The sequence below is a fragment of the Fundulus heteroclitus genome, chromosome 13, assembly GCF_011125445.2.
Source record: "Fundulus heteroclitus isolate FHET01 chromosome 13, MU-UCD_Fhet_4.1, whole genome shotgun sequence".
Taxonomy (NCBI): Eukaryota; Metazoa; Chordata; class Actinopteri; order Cyprinodontiformes; family Fundulidae; genus Fundulus; species Fundulus heteroclitus.
In genome coordinates this window covers 11572002-11592169 of record NC_046373.1, presented here as the reverse complement: position 1 = coordinate 11592169, position 20168 = coordinate 11572002, and the positions used below count along the sequence as shown (strand labels likewise).

The window sequence follows — 20168 nt, the reverse complement described above, 5'->3', positions numbered from 1 at the left end:
GCCCGTTGACTTTATTATGGTAAACACTGACCTTAAAATCAGCGTTAGATGCGGGTTTGCCTCTGATTCTGTAACATTGTGAGAGTAAAGAAAGGACATCCCGATGGTTACGGCGCACAATCTGAAGGGGCACGGTATAAAGGCAAACAGCCAAGTAGTGGGAACCTGCAAAGTGCACCCATGCTGTGCGTGTGTGTGAATGTGGTTGCCCACAGTGGTGTGCTGCAGTCCGCTCGCTGCCGTAGCTGAGTAAACTACACGGACATTAGCGGGCGCAGCGGCGCAACCACCAGCGAGAACGGAGGGGGATTAAAAGGCAGCGTGCTTGTGCCGAGGACCGCTCCATTACCGTGTTGTGTGACGGAGAGAGAGAGAGAGAGAGAGAGAGAGAGAGAGAGAGAGAGAGAGAGAGAGAGAGAAAAAGAAAACACAAACAAACTCGGTGTTTAAACCTCGAGTCCGCGGCAGACAGTTTGCAGCTGCTGAAACAGCAGAGAAAAGGAGCGAACTAGGGAGAAGTGTCCGTCCGTGCGTCGTGATTGAGGGTGAGCGAGCCAAGAGAGAGAGCCGGGGGGAGAAAGAAAGGGGGAAAAAGGAGCTCGGCGGGAATGGCTTCATCTCCGTGCGGCAACAGTAACTTTGATTCCGGTCTGGAGATCAAGACTCGCTCCGTGGAGCAGACGCTTATTCCCTTGGTGTCGCAGGTGAGTTTTTTTTTGTTTTTTTTTTCGGAAGCCTGGTAACTTTTCTTACAGCTGAGCTGGGGGGGCTCACAGGGGGGGAACGGGGTTAACTCTTATGTGTTTACCTGTTTGTGTCCAGGCTGCGCGTGTTTCCTTCTGGTGCTGCGTTTAAACGCAGCTCCGACTTTAGGATATCACTGTCTTGTTATGACGCCGTAAAAACACCAACAGTCTGTTTATGTGACGCGGGAGAGGTAATCTTATCTGTCCAGGTTACGGGTTTTAGTATTAATCACTGGGTGCTTTTAAACTTTTATAAGACACCGTATACCAAAGTTTCGCTTAAAAAAAAACGAGCTCAAATGAAGAAGTCAGACAAATAACATAGCAGTTAAAACCATAATAAAAGGATTATGATCATAATTTGCTAAAACGAGTCTCGAACACAGTTTGGAGAAAAATGTGTCAAAGTCCAGAGGAGTTTTCCCAGAAGTTGCAGGTCCAAAGCTGGGCTGTGACTCCCACTTCTTCTCAGAGCACATGCTTTGTGTAACAATGCCAGAAAACCAAAGACCCCACTAATTTAGCCTTTGCACTCTCCTAACAACTATTGATTAATGGAGCTACAGTTTATGAAACACACATCACTAATCTTCATTTAGCTGGTTTATATAGCCTTTAGAATGACCCCCCTGCCACCCTGAGGAAAGAGAAGCTAAAAGCTGATTAGGTATAGGAGAGTCTCACGGTATAATGGCATTTGAAATATTAAAAATGTACTTTGTGGAATCATTACAGCTCCTCTCAGGCGTATTAATACATTACCTTTTGAACTATTTCCCATTTTGTTGAATTTAAAAGTATGCAACAAGTAACTGAAGAAGTTATTATTAAAATGAGATATTTGTAAAGATGTCACAAATTCTCTGTTTTCTTTTATACTAACACATGTAAATAAAACATTTGTAACATAATCTAATTGGTTTTATTTAAGATAAAAAAACTATATTTTTTTCTACTGCTGCTAAAATATTCTAATAATTCCATGGTGTGGTCATAATAATCTCATGTATGACATTTATTAGTTGTTATTTTCACTTTAACAAGCAAACAAAGTCAAAAACAGTAACCTAAACATCAGCTCAATTTAGTGGCTGTTATCCTCCCCTTAATAATACACCTGGGTATCATCGGAGTAAAACATGTTTGATTTAGTCAGGCTGTCTGCTCCTGTTACCAGCCTGAAATCTGCATGGTGCTCATACATTTCCATCTGTAGTGTATAAACAGGGTTACCTTAAAAGGATAGTTCAGATTTTTTTTTTCTAGGTGAGGTTCAGTTGAAAGTGAAGTTCTACGATCTTACTGCTCTCTAAAATAACTTAATAGTTTATGAGAGAGCCCTCTCATGAATCTGTCATCCTGTTTGTTATTTACCGTACACAGAATCTGTTTCCTATTAGGAAGTAAAATAAATAAATAAAATAGTATTCACTAAGCAGTTGTAAAATATTTACTTTAATATCAAACATTTCTGCTCTCATTCCCTGTTTTACGTAAGATTAGGGGCCTCTCTATATAAAAAAATTGCTTTTCAAGATGGTGGAAGCTGCCTGTGTTCTAGGACCCAGTCGGACGAGCTGCAAGCTCCAGCCTTCCTGACCAACCGATCTGGGTTTATGCTAAATGATAGTTCATTCAATTCTTATAGCTATTCTTTTATTAAGGCTGGTTCCCACGGCAGGATTTTAAAATAGTCGGCCGATTTTCAAAACCTGAGAGACACCACATGTAACGATAAAACATCCTATATAAAACAGGTTTGGTCACACAGTGTGTGGTGTCTGGTCAGATGGCAAGCTCAACACGCCACACACGAACAGATTTCACTTAAGATCATTCAGATGTCAGACGGGAAATCTGGCGAATCCTCTCAAGATCAAACGTGAGTTCAGAGTAAATAATCATGGAAAACCAGGAAGAATAATGGCGATAGTTTGTGGATTTATGATTTTAACGGAGAAAAAAAAAAACAAGAAGAAAAGGCGTTGGTAAAAGAAGTGGAGACAACGCGACCAGGGGGTTCTACGCTTGCTGCACTGTGAAATGGAGGCGAGTTGGGGGGGGGGTGGGTTTCTCTTTCTCGGGGAATCCCTCACCTCTCTTTCTGATTGGCCAACGTCCCATTCAACAGGCTGCCTGCTCGTTTGTCTTCGGAAGACACCGCATACGGTAGGATATCGGGGCAAGATCCCTGATTTGAGGTCGGAGCGGTCCCGACGTTCCACTGAGTGGACCCGGTCGCTCTTAACACGCGGCAAGATATTCGCTTAAGATTATTTTAAGAGACGCGCTGAAAATCGGCGCTTCTCGGAAGCGGAAGATCGAAAGAGGCTGAAAGTCCTGCCGTGTGAACCAGCTTTTGTCAGCTTTAACACCATATCTGTCCCTTTTTTGTTTTGATTACAAAAAATTTGCAGATAACCAAATTTATCTTTCTTGTAAACCAGGAAAAGTGTAATATCCCTCTTAGCTGGTGGTGTCCGGAGTGCATTAGGATTAGGAGTGTTCACGAGCACAGCTGGTTGTTTAAGACAGCGTTACTAGACTTACATGGCAATATTAGGTTAACTGCAGGGTTACTGGTATAAATCATGTTTTTTGTTGTTTTTTAAATTGTATCAATGCCCCGCAATCCTTCACAAAAACACAGAATAAAACAGAAGGCGAATTAAATATTGACTGGGTGAGACTTCAATAATGAAGTGGCTCCGACTTAGCTCTTGGGTGTTGCAATTTCAAACCGATACTTTTATACTTTTTAAAAACTTAGCATCTCTGGTAGAAAAGCCTCACGTGCGCCACACAGACTCTGGTCGATCTGATACATTCCTGTACATTTCATTATTGGCGTGAGTTAACATTTTAATAACTTTTAGAATTTTTTTTTTTAAAACCCTGATTTTGCAGTAAAAGGCCCAAGCCTGACAACAATTGTGTCGCGCGAAGCCGGATACGACCACTAAGTCCTAAGCTCGCGTGGAAGGCTGAAGGGACAGAGACGTGAAAGCACTGTTGTTCTCAGTGAAAGACAGTGGAAGAGAAAGAGAGGCACCTCACTGTTTGGCATACAGAGTGGATGGAAGAATGGTGGGCACGCATGCGGTGTCCATGAGACTAACCCCCCCCCCCCACCACCACCACCACCCTGCCTTGCCAAATAGCTTCCTCCCCCTCTTTGCTCTGGCTCATTTGAGAGATAAGGTCATTTAGTGCTGAATGGATGGGTTGCTTATCAGAAAAGCACATCTGTTAAATGGGTGTACTTTCTATGTAGGATGTTCCTTTAGGTTTTCAGTCATTGCTGAGAACATGTGAAAGACAAACTGAAAGGTTTGAGACTTTAAGAGGTTAAGTGCCGATCCCGGTGAAGTTATAGATAAAGTTTTAGTTAATGAATGTTTATAAAGAAGTTATACGATGTTCTACCGAAGCGTAAACTCCTTCATCCCGACTGGCTCAGCTTTTGGAGAACAGCAAAGAGGAATGCGTTGTGTGCTGCAATGGCATTCAGCATATCACAATCCTGTTGAATGGTGGGCCTCAAGGACAATCTTCTTAATTTTCTTTTGCTGTTCTCGTTGTGACGCAAGTCCCCATAGCAACAGAGCTTTGAGAAGCTGAAAGGAAGCACCTTCCCAAAGGCTATCGACTTGCAAATTGTTCACTGGTGTTATTGGGATGGCATCAGTTGCTGTCGTGAGAACGTTTAGGTCCACCTGCTTTTCCACCGGTTGTATTTAGGTTGAATAGTGTTAGATAAATCTGTCAAACTTAAAGTGTGTCGGAGTGACGGGAGTTTTCTTCAGCTGCGTGGAGGATGGACAAATCCAGGACTCCCACCCTTTGGTGTGGACCACCAGTTAGCGGGCAGAAAGGAGGAGACTACACTTTTTTGTTGCTTACAAGAAAGAGACATTCAGCTTTTTGGATTTATTGTCAGACGTAGAAAACACAGGCAGTCATGATGTGGACACTAAAGGAGCACCACACACATATTGATGTAATGCTGTCCTAAAACCACAGCTCGTCAACGTCTAAGGGGGATACGCTGTTTACTGTAGGCTAGCTACCGGAGCTGGTAGCTGAACTAAATAACGTCGACATTGTTTTTAATAAAATCCTTTGGATTTTGACTTTTTTTTTTTGTTTAAATTTTTGTCTGAACACCATAACACAGTGAAGCTGTGGGGTTTTCCATGATGCTTCTCACACTGTAGCCATGTTTCCATCAATGTTTTTTCTATGCACATTTTGAACTATGTTATTAGAAAAGATTGATGGACATGGCAACATTTAACTTCCTTAATTTCACAAATAAAAGCTTTGCCACTCTTTTGAGATGTTTTTTTTTTTGCAAAAAAAGTTAACGTGTAAAACGAGAGAAGGAAACATTTGTCGAATAAGTTCAAACGTAGCGAACATTTACATCTATGTCAATGTCAAAGTATCTTTATTAGTCTCCCTTGAGAGGAATTTACCCTGGATCCAAGGATCAACTGCATCATTCGCTACATCTTTAGTCGCTACTTCACGTGACTGATGAGCTGTTTCCGCGCTCGCCGTCTTCCCGGATATTCCCGTAACGTGGATAGAATAGCATTTCTTTCTCTATGTCTCCGGATAGGATGTACCATTGCCAGTACTGGTTGACACGACAGAACAATTGCAACTTGCCCGATAGCAACTCATTACTGAAAACCTCTCTCCATTTTTCTCACATGCGGTCCATGTCCTGTTTATTACAGCTACGCGTAACGCCAACTTCTGACGAAATTACACGTTGCGTAGCCTGGTTAATTCGCTCCAAACCAGCAGACGGAAAAATGGCTAATTCCCATTTTCTTTTTTTTTTTATGGCCTTTTAAACGTTCCCTCAAAATTTGCATGACAGTTGGAAGGAAACATGCCTAGTGTGAATCCTATGTAGCAGTTTGAGCACAGCAGACGTTCCTATATTGGAACTTTGACACAAAAATGTCATGCTAGTCTAAAGGAAACAAACCCACATGGAGTTAGATTGTTCTGTTAAAAGTGTTCATATGCCATATAAAACATTGTATTTAGGAACTATTTGAAGCTGTGTGTGTTGTTTCTACTGCATTAAGAGCGCGTATCAGTTCGCTGTTTTAGTGAGTTTTCACCTGTACACAGAAATGAGATACTGGAATGCACACGTCAACCATTCAGGATAATTGTCTCAAAGGAGAGTGATGCTTAAAGATGCTTGATTAATACAGTCACTACCTTCGATAGTTAATAGTAACTAAATGAGGATTGTTAAGTGGCATTTCTGAGAAGTTATAGTATATTAGAGCGAGTTTCGTTCAATTGCTATAGTAAAGTTACACAAAATCGTTATGTGGGGCAACGTGTTGCAAACTTCCAAACGGACGTCATATATTCTTGAGTTTGTCTGTTTAAGCCACATTTATGTAGTATAGGTCAATGAATAACTAGGGAGAAGGAAAACCCCCCCCCCCCCCCCCCCCTTGTCTTGTTGATGTGCCCAGGCCTCAGTTATCAGCTTCACTCCCACCAGGCTGTAATTACAGGCCTGGGAGTGTCCCCGCCTTGCACTTTTCTTACATACGTACACACTCACTGCACGCTGTCCCACCCACGTTTTTGTCTCTTTTCATGCCTGTGCGTTTACCTGTCATACTGATTCGTGGTTTGTGCATTTTAGGGACGGGTGCTGCATGTCAGCATCATTTGCAAAGTTTTCTTTATGTCCTGTTTTTTTTTTTTTTGTTTTTTCAATGGACCACCTGGGCGCTTTTCTGTCATTTAGAAGATCCGTTTTCTTTCCCCCGAGACAAGAGCTCTTTTTTTTTGCGTGCGATTGTCAAAGTTGCTTTTACTCTGCGAAGAAAGTTGTTCTTCCAGATGTGCTTTCCTTTACCTTCATTTAATTTGCTTTGAGGGGCCTAATGAAACAAATGAGTTGCTCTGATGGTGGTCAGAAATGTGTACAGGGTGTCGCACAGAGAGCAGGGAAAGAAAAACGAGCACGTCTGCGGTTCTGCGCGCATGTCCGACCTGTGATGTGGTCTATAAGCACGCCGGAAAGCAATTAGCAATAATTTGGTGTGTTCTTTCTTGAGATCTAACCCCTGTTTTCATGTGATGGTTGGTGAACTTGCAGCTTTGTTCTCAGCTTTTATAATCGACACGTGTTTTCTTAATAAAAGCCCTGAAGCTCAGCCTGGGTCAGGCGCAGTGAGCTTCTTACAAATGTGTCGTTCTTTGGCAAAATAAAAAATAAATAAAAAAGTGTGTGGGAACAGATAGTAGCTCAAGAGTAATATCTAAGGTTTTGATCAGTTCAGCGCGCATTTAAATGCGTGTGACAAGTAAGCCTTGTGGTCACACAGCCCTCTTGTCTCCATCATTTTTCATCAGGACTAAGCTTGCAGATTTGCAGTTATAATTGGGCCGGGAAAATCCGTTCTCTGTCCAAGTCTGTTAGCATCGACTTTGTCGTGCTTCCAGGGTTTCTGTAGCACATGCAGTATCGCTCTCTGATGTGTTAAAGAGGACTGTGGGTGAGAAGAAAAAAGCTTTCTTTTTTTACAGTTCTCTTCCCCTCACAAACGACTGCAACTGCGAATTTTAATAAAAGTTCAACTGCAAGTTTTGCATTAAATAGCCTCCTGATTTAAAAAAAAAAAAAGACACGGGAAGAGTGTAAGATTGGCTGTCTGTCAAGTTCACCGGGATCTTCCTGTGGAAATATTAAAGATGTACTTTGTGGAAACATTACAGTTCATCTCAAGCGTATTAATACATTACCTTTTGAACTAGTTCTCATTTTGTTAAATTAAAAAAAGTGTTTAATAAGTAGCTGAAGAGGTAATTATTAAAATACGATCTTTGTTAAATATTGTGTTTTCCATTATCTGTATCATAAAACATTTTCTATCATATGTGATACAAATAAATCAAAGATATAACTAGCGTTTTTTCTTTCATTGCTGTTTGATTGATTACTGTAAACTTGTAAAAATGGAAGGAAGATAAAACAAAATGTTGACAAATGAAAATCTGAAAAGGATGGCAAGCTTTTGCATTCATCCTCACTGAGTCAAAACTTTGTAGAACCGCCACTTTCTTCGCTTCACTATTAAGAGCTTCTTTGCATTAATCTAACAAAAACATCTCTCATCAAAATATGTTGATGTTTTTAGGTGTAACAAGACAAAATGTGGAAAAAGTTTAAAAAAGCAAGGCGCTGTGTTTCGTTCATACTATCCCTAACCCCGTGGTACAGTGACATGACAAATTTTCAGGTAGAGCTAAAGTTGCTTTTTATACCCAGGCACAGAGGCAGTACTGTGGCCACGAGCTATAACAGATCTTCTTCCCCGAGCCTCATGACGATAATGAAGACAAATGAGTCCCCGGAATGAAAGGATTACAGTGTGCGTGCATGTGCATAAGCACTCACAAGCCAAAATGTACAACCCTCGGTATGGGGAACAATAAGCCTTTATTGTATGTATTAGAATCTGTGGGAAAGGTGGGTAGGGGTTCCTTTTTGTGTTTTTTTATCTATGCTCTTGGTATTTGTCCACTTTGGTGTCAGTTATGCCAGTTTTGTTGAACTGATCTTCAAACTGAACTGCCGATCATAGTAACATTGTAGAAAGACAGCTCTAACCCGATTCACGCCGGCTGATACAATCCACCTCCACGTCTGTTTTTGGCTACTGCTTCAGATCGGGTACAATTTCACTGCTTTTTGTGCAAACAAATACAATGTACCCCTCACTGCCGCTAGAGACGAGTACTGGTTATGCATGGCTCTATCCACATGAAGACGGATTTGACTGGATCTCAAAAACGTCTGGGTCAGATAGGGGGTCACGTCCAGACAAAGTGGCCGCAAAAAGAAACAACATTGTTTCCCAGAGTGGGAGAATTTGAACACATTTGGCTCCTCTACTGCGTTTGTGTGGAACGACGACAGAGCGGTCCACATGAACGCCTCTTTTTTTTCTTTTCACCCTACTCTTCTTCCTTTTTCTTCACTTCTGTGGCAGCGTCAGAACGCCACCGACCGGCATGGCATAGGTATTACATCAATGCCTATTATAGCTCTTCCGGGTTCATGTGTTTTTCTCTTTACGCTCTTTACTTTGCCCTGCATATTTATGGGCAGCATTGGTAAAGATGATCTGGTATTGCAGGAGCATAGTCTCACACCAGCATAAAAGATAGCTTCAGTAAAGATGTTTATAAAAAACACTAAAAGTTATTTTTTAAAATTCAAAACCAGTAGTACTAACCATCTGTCCATCTTCTGTACAGTATATTTTTTTGCAGGTTCTGTATTTAAATCCTTACCACTTGGTATGGTCGTATGTTTATACACTCAAATGCCTAATAAAGGTTTGTGGAATTTTGACTTGCAAAGTGTTAGGTGCCTCGTGCGCACCTAAATCTGTCCGTATCTACTGTTAAATCAGTAATTAAAAGGTATAAAAACATGAAAATATGACAAACAGGGCTAGACGAAGGACCCGAGTTTATCTTGCCAACACACATTCATGAGGATGGTAAGTGGGAGACATTTCAAAGCAGCAAATTGTCATGAAGGGCTCCAATTAGAAACCCAAACCTGCACCTAGACGAATTGAGTTTCAGATTGCGCTACTGCACTAATAAAGGGATTTTATTTACACATCTTTGCCAAGCATACCAAATAGGGAACTGTACATCTAATAGCTAGTAATGAAAATTGTGAACAGGGCTTTTCACTTCCATAGACGTTCATCATCTCCCTTGAGAGAGTGTAACACGGTTTCCTGTTGTGTCATCTCCTCTCCTATTCAAAGTTTAAACATTGATTGTCAGTAACTAATAACTTGACTTATATTATTGTTGAATAAGTTGTGATAAGGAATTCTGCCTAGCTGCTTCTGTTGTTGGTGAAGCTAACAATAATTCAGAGATTTAGTTTATATATTTTGATTCTTTTTTTTATTTCCCTCAACTGCCCACGTTCCTTCTCTCTCTCTCCTATGTATAGGGAAGCTTGAATGACCAGTGTTTAACCCTTGTCGCCTGTCTTAAAAGCTTCTCACTATTGGTATCATGAGACTCATTACACAGCTCTGTTTTCTTTTAGTGCTTATAAAAGGGTCTGCCTTAGATGTGAGGCCAACGACCTTCCGTCTGACGATTTTACTTCCAGATGAGAAAACTGTGTATTCTTTTTTGCACATTTGATCGAGTGTTTGCACTTGGCCCCCCAAATAGCCCAGTAAAAGGAAATCGATCACTAAGAGACACGAGAGTTAGCCAGATTGTTAAAGAAGAAAAAAAAAGCTCTTTCACTTCCTGCTATTTAGGTAATTCAAAGACTGGAATTGATAGAGAAAGGTGCTTTTTAATTGTTTTAGTAAAAGACTCTTCACAAAGACGAATACCTATACCCCAAAGGCTGATTAAGTATTGATTGAAAAACTGAAATTACCTGTATTTACTGACTTCGGGACCCTCTACTCTTTGTTTAATGGAAACGTTTGTGTGTTGGCCCATAGTCATATTGATTCTTTGGCTGAATTTGTTCAGCCTCTTCTAGGTACTCAAATTGCTACCACTAAAATAAAAAAAGAAAAATAATCTGGCCATTATTATCTCCGTAGAGACATCCGACCCATTACCAGCTTGTATTTACAGTATATTGTTGTTTTATGATGATGCGATATCTCATAAGTGGGAGAGCACAGATGGAGATCTCAACTAGCAGTGATATGGTGCCTAACGTAGCATGATGTTTAGTGTTGGCCTGCCTCTCTGAGAGCTACAGGATTAGACTGAAACAGATGCAGACACACAGATCAGATGGGAAGCAAGGTTAAACTTCTGCTCCTTTGCCACTTTATTTGGCACACATTTTTAATTGCTTGTTTTAAAAAAAGCTAATCAGACAACCACTTGGCAGCAATAAGGGGAATCATGCTAAGTGGTACACGTTAGGGCTGGGTATCATCTAGGATGAGCCGATTCGATACGATTCTCGATACACAGCTCACGATACGATACGATTCTCGATACATAGCTCAGCTTGATTTGATTCCAATATCAATATTTATTACTTTGAATTAATGCTCAGTGATTCAATCACCAAAATCAGCCAAATATTATGTTTATGTTCTATTTATTGATCACTGACATATTAACAGGAAAATAAAGTGCATTTGCTTCAATGCATTTAACGTGTCACAGAAACCAAAAATGTGCCCAAACATCTGATTTTAGGGACAAAGGAGCTTCTAAAATCCTGTCGGCCGTTCCACAAATTCGTCTCACTTGCTCTCCTTCGCTGTGAACTGTAATGGTTGCGCTGTAATAACGCCCCCTAGAGGTTGGGAGGTATATCGATATTGAAAGCCAGAATATCGATATTAAATCGTTTTTAAAAATATCGATATTAATCTTTATATCGATTTTTATGCACAGCCCTAGTACACGTGTAGACTAAAATGCCTTTCTGATGTCAGAGATCGGAGGAGATTGGGCAGAATGGTTCAAGAAGGCAACGGTAGCTCATTTAACCACGTGTTACGACCAAAGCATGCCTAATGCCATCTCTGAACCAACAACAGTTCGAACCGTGAACCAGATGGAATACAGTTGCGGACGTCCGCAGCGGGCGTCAATCATGTCGGCTATGAACAGAAAACAACTGCCCAGGCGTACCAAAATTAGACAAAAAGAGACTTGAAAAACATAGTCTGATCCGATGAGTCTTGATTTCAGTTGTGACATCCATACAGTAGGGTCAAAATCTAGTGTAAAACCATGCAGCAATAGATTTATCCTGCTCTATATAAACGATCCAAGCTAGTGGTTGTTGTTTTATTGTGTGGGGGATATTTTTCTTGGCACCCTTTTAGGCCTGTTAGCAGTAACAGAGGTTTATCGAAATGCCTCAGCCGACCCTTGTCACTGACCCTGTCCATCCCTGTGTAACCACAGTGTGCCCATCCTGTGATAGCCCCTTACAGGCAGGGTAATGTACCCTGCTACAAAGCTCACCTCAAAACAGCTATAACTGGTTTGTTGAACATGATATTGAGTTCATTGAACAAAAACAGCCTCCAGAACAACCAGTTCTAAATCTTATATAAATCATTTGGGATGTGCAAAGGAAGAATTGATATCATGGATGTATTTCTGACATGACCCATAAATGTATCTCCAACTAATTAGCATTTTTTCTTGGCACATAACAGAAAGAGACCCATAGTTTCCATAGCACATCTTCAGTTAAAAATAAATAAATAGAACGTCAACCTGGCCTAGACCTGTAAGTGATTCTTGGGGTATGATCACAATGAGCTGAAATCCAATGTTTTCATGGTATTTACACAAAAATATTAACATCAGAATGTAGTGCTGCTTTCAAAATAATAGAACATGATCATTAGAAAATAAGCAATTCCCTGTTATTTTTTCCATCTTATCTCTTTTTTTGTTCTGCTCTTTATAGAGTAACACACCAAGCTGATGCTGGCTGGTTAAGTAGTAAGTCGAGCAGATAGCCAGTCTGCATTTGGTTGAGTAGCAAACACGCTGCTTGTAGTTTCCCCTCTGTAGTAGGATCTATTTCCAAATAGTTGAATCTCTTTCTTGTAAGCAAGGGAAAGGTGTTGCAGCCTTTTTTCAGCCAGCTGCCTGGCAATGCACAACTCTATGTCCAGACGGAAAAAAAAAAAATGCCGTCGATTCCGCATGTTGTTTGGTGGCTCATTAAAAGTAAATAAAACTGTAGGAAGTTTATGATGGAAATGTTTTTGCAATTTAACTTTTAAACCCTAGCTACACATTAATAGCGGTAATTAGCCCATGCCTAACACCCTTTGCTAATGCTACAAACATATCAAAAAGCAACTTTTGCTGTCATGTTTGTGTATGTTTTTTTTTTATCTGGTCCACACCTTAACCACTAAATGATGATAGAGAGAGAAAGAAATTGGCGGGGGATTTCACGTTGCATATACTGTCTTCTGCCTGGTCAGCCTCAAGTAAACACATCTCTTTGGCCGGCAGCTGTTCCTCTCCCACTGCTTTCCTGTTCACGCTCTCTTTGCTCGGCACAATGATAATTCTGGTGTTGGGAACATGAAATAGACCAGGACAACTTGTTCACTCTGCTGGGAATTGGTGGAATGATTCTGTGCAACACTGTATAACCTGCAGCTATGATATTAGCAAAAAAGTGACGTTGCTTTGATTATAAATGTTACATCAATTTTAAAAGTGAAAAATTCTTTTAGGAAGATACAAAGCAGAAATATTTTAAATTCACCCCAAGGCTATCCCGTGTGTCCTCTCCGTCTCCAGCAGAAACATGGCGGACTTTGCCACAGGGGAATTTTGTATGTGTTAATTGCTTTCTTCAAGTATATCTTTCAACCTCTCCCCTCTTCATAATAGATTCTTTAAAGAAATGAAGTTTGACATGCTGGAACAAAGACAGTGTGAAGGACACATAGCTTAGAATACCAAAAATGTTCTTAGCTTCTCCAAGAGTTTTATATATATATATATATATATATATATATATATATATATATATATATATATATATATATATATATGTGTGTGTGTGTGTGTGTGTGTGTGTTAACCATTGCAAATTGTTCATAAAGAAACCTCTGCCTTGGCAAGTGTTTTGCTTTTATCCTTCCTGTTTTAATGATGAACCAATCAATCAACCTCTGATCAAAATCGACTAATGTTTTTCTTGATTAATTTTGACCAATGAACGACAAATCATATGCTGAAAATGTGATTTTGTTTTACAATTATCAAAAATAATAATTAAAAACTAACTAATGAAACACAATAATAAACACCTATTTTAAATCTATAAATGCATCAACAAAAAACATTTAATGAATGTGAAAATTAGAAGTTAGGATCTCATTTTTGATCTATGATCCCTTAACTTTCTGTTCAGCTCAACCACTGTCTAGAAACCTGAAGAAAATTTATTTGAGTGGTCAAAGATAGTTGGATTTACATATTGTGTTAAAACAAAACAAAGTTTTCATAGATTACAGTTTTATTAAACTTCTGTCTATAATATCTTTAGTGACACTTGTTGTTTAATGCAGCATGAAAAGTTGGGGAAAAAAACCCCAAAAAGAGTTGTTATAGTGGTTAAGTCATTAAGAAATTGCAACTAACTTGGTTCGCTGCGAAAACAGCAGATGTCAACCAGAAGCAACTTTCAGTTCAATCTTATTGCTTAAATGGAAACAATACATTTTTGTTTTGTTTCAGTACCTGGATGAGCTGCTCATTATCTTTAATCTGTGTTTGCTTTGAACCCAAAGCAACAAGAGATTTTTTTATCACAAGTTATATCCTTATCCTTACATGCACCAAATATGATCACACATCAATCATCATTACTTACCATCATATTTGGCACTCATGATAGCTTAGACGGGCACATGAAACAGCACATGGCCAGACAGAGTAAAGGCTGATGAGAAATATTGCGCTATTTTATTATATTGCGAGATCTTGTGCCACAAGATCTGATTGTGCACCTAATGATATGGAGTCATTGAAATTTTGAATACACTGGTTTTAAGCCATCATAGAAAGAAAAACTGCACCACACATTTGATTGTCAGGGGCTGCTTTTGACCTTGAGAGCAACTTTAAGTACCTGTGCAGGAATCTATCACTTTGTGAGGTGACTTTAGGGAGTTGCTGTTAGGAAGTGTCAAGAGTTAAGATACTGCGGCACCTCTTTTGTATGCCTTCTCTCCCTCCTGTGTTGCTCTGCTCGATTTCTTGAGTTTGTTATCCTGTCACACACATCTTACGCTCTTGCTCTTTGATTTTGTCTTCTGCCTTAGTTTCTCTCTACCTCTCCTCAAGCCCCCACCACACCTCCCCCTGCTTTTAATCTCAACTTTTGCAGAGAGTCCCCTATCCCCGTGTCCCATGATTAATTATGCGTCCCAGCGAAACCTTAGCCAGAGGCTACAGGTTTGCTCAGAGCTCAGAAGCTCAGCTTTGCGTTTTCTCTTTGAATCAGTTCCCTTTTCTGCATCACTGTAAACTGAGACACGATCCTCGGCCCTGCACCTATTCTGAGGAGTAGCAGGAAGAACAGAAATCATGTGGAGAAGGAAGAAAAAAAATGTTTAAGCAGATTTCCATTTCCCTTTTTTGGCAGAGTACCTAAATATGTGCATGATGGTGGTATTCTTAACATCTTTCTGTGTGATCGTCACATATCTTCAGGGGAATCGTGTTTTAAAGCTGACACAGTGCTCAGAACACACTTGTAAAGGGAGAGGATCTAAAACATTGAGAAAAGACTTCACACCAAAAATGGAACAATATGATTTTAACACGGCACTGATAAGATTACAGAGATGTGAGGTTCAGAAAAAATCCGGTTTTGTTTGTTTTGCAAAATGGAGAGGATTTAAAGGGGACATCTCATGCTTTTAATGCCTTCCTTTTTGCATTTAAAGCACAATTTTATTTATATATCACCAATTCACAACATGTCATCTCAAGGCACTTTAGAAAGACTCAATTCAATTCAATCATACAGACCGATTGGTCAAAACGTTTCCTATCTAAGGAAACCCAGCATTGAGTCTTTGACAAGCAGCATTCACTCCTCCTGAAAGAGCGTAGAGCCAAAGTGGCATCTACTAGTCATCTGCATTGATGAAGGCTTTGCAGCAATCCCTCATACTGAGCATGCATGAAGCGATGGTGGAGAGGAAAACTCCCCTTTAAAATTATGAAACCTCCAACAGAACCAGGCTCAGTGTGAATGGCCATCTGCCACGACCGACTGGGGGTTAGAGAAGACAGAGCAGAGACACAAAAAAAGCACAGAAGCACACGTTGATCCAGGAATACTTTCTATGTTATTGGGTAATGGCAGATGATCTGCCCTCCTGGATGGTGTCACAGCTAACAGAACACCAAACTACATGTACCTACTATAAAGAGAAAAAACAGAGAGAGAACAAACATTTCAAAGTTGAAATAACAACAAATAATGCAAAATTGGAGAACAGATTTCAGCAGAGTGGGAGAACACGATTTTGATGTCCTCCAGCAGCCTATGCCCACACCAGCAGAAGAGACAGCTCAGAATAACCCAAGTTACTCTAAGTACAAGCTTTGTCAAAAAGGTCTGGTCTTCAAAGTAGACAGGGTGTCTTCCTCACATACTAAACTGGGAGTTGGTTCCACAGGAGAGGAGCCTGATAAATAAAAGATCTGCCTCCCATTCTACTTTTAGAGACTCTAGGAACCACCGGTAGACCTGAGATCAAGGTGCTCTGTTGGGAACATATGGAGCAATCAGATCTCTGATGTATGATGGAGCGTGTGAAATTGGTAGCAGCATTATGCTTTGTGGAAGGTTTTTATCAGCAGCAAGGAAGCTGGAGATAGGAGGAGATAGGAAGATAGGAAGATGGTTGGAGTTAAACATGAATGAAGAGGTGTAGTTTATTCAAGCAGGACAAAAATGCATGCCAAACTTTTCACATTTTTATTACTAAATATGTTTTGAAAACCACATCTACTTTTCCCTGCATTCAATAATTATGTGTTACTCAGTCCTATATCACGTTAGGATGCATTTAGGTGTGTGATTATAACGTGACACAATCTGAAAAAGTTCAAGGGGTGTGAATACTTATATTGCTAGACACACAAAACAGCTTTGCTTGTGAATTCCTTTCGCATAGAATGTCTTGTATTGAAAGCCAATAAAGCATATACATCTGGACGGTGACTTAACCATTTAATTGAAAGTTTATGAACCGCCTTTTGGTCCCGCCATAGATTGCATCCGTTCCTCCACCTCCTGTGATACAGCTCTCTTATCGACAGACTGAAAACACTTTACACCTGCCTTTTCAGTATGATGTAGGTGTCCTTATCTCGTCGCCGTTTGCGGATGACTGGAGCCACTGGGTGACAGCTGGGGCCAGTCAGCCAGGAAACACAGTGTGCTCAATGACACACAGTCAGTGCCAAAACCTATAAATACGTTTAAGTTGCCCAGCTCCTATAAATAAAGTTCGGGTTGTTCACGATATTTCACCGGATTTGTTGTCTGAACTGCCGGAGGGAGTTACAGAAGATAAAAACTTCACTGTCTGATTGAGATGACATACTGTATGCATAAATTCACAGGCATGTTTGTAGGGGCTGCTTCTTGTGTATTTAGTGGCTCTAGGTACTGGCTCCAAAAACGCTTATTTTAAAAAAATATATTTCTTTGGTTTAAATAATGCCCCTATTGAAATTCAGCCAGTAAATGTATGGTATGCGTCATGTGTAGTGAAAGCATGTTCCTTAAGCCGTAAATGCATTTGAAAGTCTATGTGTGTGTGCCACAACACAGGCTATTATGCTGTCAGAAGTCTGGGGGTCTGCATTCCTTCCGGAGCTCATGTTTCAAGCTCCTACAATGTGCATCAGAGTGTGAGTAGAGTCTAAAAAACACGTCTCTGTATTCTTTATGGGGGTATTAAGGCTAGGGTCAAAGGTCAAAGTCCCAAAGGGTGGGACTCTGATACATGCTAAATCGCCAGACTCTCAGGCCTGCGGAACCCTATGGCATTATCTCTTTTTTAGTTTGCTCACCGCTTTAACACACCTTTCCTGGTTTGCTATAATTTTTCAGCATTCAAGGTTCTGATGCTGTCTTTTTCCACCTTTTTAAAAATGAAATGCATTTCCTCAGATTTTAGAGTACCCTTTCTTTTTCTAGGATTCCAAATCTTTGAGTGACTTCAGCTTCTTGTTATTCGTACACAGGATTTAGCTCACTCTGGTGAAAGCTTGTGGCAATATTGACCTTTTCTCACACCTGACTTTCTTCATTTCCTTTCTTTGATCCTGATAAAGTCTTCAGTCTGTAAAAGGAGAAACAATAAAAATACCACAGGACTTCTGGGTGGACTTACTAAAATATCTTCAATCATTTTGTTGCAAACAAAATTTAATCTTCTGGGTGGTTTTTTTGTTTGTTTTTCTTCATTCAACAAGAATAGACAATATTAGTTTGAAGGCAAACCTCTTAGTTTGTTAGGTGTTATTTATTTTCCTGCAGAGCATGCTGTCTGTGAAGGAGGTTGTCACACAGCCTCTTGGTTGCTTTCAAACGCTGCTTCACCGCACATTATCATTTGCTCATTACAATTATAATTACCCATAAGGGTGTTTTCATGGCTGATTTGAAGTTTTTGTGGTTTTCTGTTGCTAACTTTGCACAATCAAACATTTGTTAAACACGGCTCAGCATGGCTGAGAGAAGCAACTTTTTACAAAAGATTGCTTTAGTATTTTCCACCAAATTTATACATTTCTAATTTAAAGGGTCTGTATATCGAAAGCAAAGTATGAGCTAAGTCACGCTTCTTGTTTTTGTGCACAAACACACAACTGAACTGATTTCAATTTTCAGTTCGCTCTAGCGTGATCACCTTGGCAGCAGCCATTTTCTTTGTTTGGAAGTTGTTGCTTAGTGACAAAGACTCAAAGGTATTGACTGATCTTCGGTATCAGTCAGGTGTTAACAAATTAAGCCCAACTATGCACAGAGATGGATGAAGAAGATGGAGAGAGCAAGACATACTGAAGACAACAGGAAGACTAAATAGAGGCTGATTCCGATCCATAGAAGACTTGATTGTATTAACATTTCTGCTAATACGTCAAGATGACAACGTTTAAATTGTCCACTAAGTCATATTGCACACTGCTAGGGCTTCCCTAAACCTGCAGATTCCGTTTTTCTTGTGTACAAAACAACTGTGACAGGGATGTTTTCAAAATGTTGCCCTCTGGAACTGGTTTTCATTCTTTTGTTCGTCTGGAAAGAAGATGGATTTGGTCATGCTGGCAACCTTTAGGAGATACAAAACACATAGAGACTCCTGCTATAGCAATGCTAGCCATGCAAACCATACTATTTGCTAATATAAATAGCTTTTTTTTTTGCTTTGTTTTACAGTAGCTTTAAACGTTTTTATTGCTTTAAAGAAAATAGTTTAAAAGCTCTTCATATTAGAAAAAAAAATCTAAATTGGTAAAAATTGCAACTTGCAGTTCAAAACTCAGCTGCTAGCCAACTCAGCCAAAGACATTCTGATAAGACATCTCTATTTGTCCACTGGATACTGCTTTGGAAAGCTTGTATTACAAACTAAGCAGATCATGCCAACCCAGCGTTGTTATGGTTTTAAACTGCACTTGTAGTTTAGTGTCTGTGATGCTGCATGGTTACCTTGACATGATTGGGTTTTTTTGATTTACAATTTTACCTGTTTGAAGGTCACATCTAGTCATCACTCTGAGATCATTCAGGAGCTGAATGAATCACACAACCAGGTCTCCTTAGGAAACCTCACTGTTTCCCTTTTTCCCTTTCATGTGCGCTGATATGAAATTTCAGTAGCATAAAGGAAAATAGTTCAGGGTCTGATAGAACCATAAGAACAAAGTAGAAAGTGTGCTCAAGGTCACTTTGTGGTGGCTTGGTCTACAGCTTTCTGAGGGATATGCTAAATTTTTCATTTAACTATTTCTCATTCTGTCTTTCATCTTACAAGGTGAAACTGATATGAATGATTACAGTTTTTTTTCTTGTTTAACTTTCTATGGGTTCCCTATTCAGATAAACACTGTACATTAACATTAACCTTGAGGGCCTTTGTTGTTTTTTATCAACTTTAGTGTTTCTTCTAGTTACATGGTCATTAACGAACTGAAAAATTCTTCACGTTAAACACCAGAGTTGGAAAGAGTACCAAAATAATGTATTCAAGTAAAACATTTTCTGAAATACATGTAAAGTTACAAATGTAAATAGTTACTCAAGTAAAAGTAAAGTCCCTCATTAAAATTTTATCCAGTTTCTCGTGGAGAAAAAAATGTATTTAGTTAGTTGTATTTAGAAGAAAGTCATTCTCGTGAATTTCTCAAAGGAGATATTGGTCTCAAACTGTTTTTAATTAAATGAGCCATCTCAGCACCCTTCTCTGTCACACCAAACCCTCTAAATTATTCACTACATCTATGAAGCTTCTTAATGGTTTTCCTCTTCTTCAGAACCTGACAGTTCTGATCCTCATTCCATCCATGGTCCAATATATACACTGTCCCATATCTAATAGTTTTAAATAACCAACTCCAAACTAAGCGCCTGATCCTCTATTTTCAGCTTTAGCCAGGCTGACTGAGAAGATCCTGACTTTCCTTCTGTAGCTTGCAATCAGATTGATCTGCTGTACTTGTGACACTCCTGCAGCAATGCAATTAGCTCCATTCGATTCACCTGCTGTACTGCCATTATATACTGAGGCTTTTTCAGTCAATAGGTGCCAGATTACTTGAAAAATTTTA

The 20168-nt window shown here is 39.7% G+C and overlaps 1 protein-coding gene across 2 annotated transcripts in view; it reads left to right on the top strand.

The window, feature by feature from the left end:
• Positions 1-227: 227 nt before the first annotated feature.
• ctnnal1 (catenin (cadherin-associated protein), alpha-like 1) overlaps positions 228-20168 on the top strand; it is an 84629-nt gene continuing 64688 nt past the window's right edge. For both annotated transcript variants that reach the window (XM_012878884.3, XM_012878883.3), the window contains exon 1: positions 228-704. In XM_012878884.3, the coding sequence (XP_012734338.2) occupies positions 609-704 (96 nt within the window). In that variant the 5' untranslated portion in view covers positions 228-608. The remainder of the gene's footprint in view (positions 705-20168) is intronic.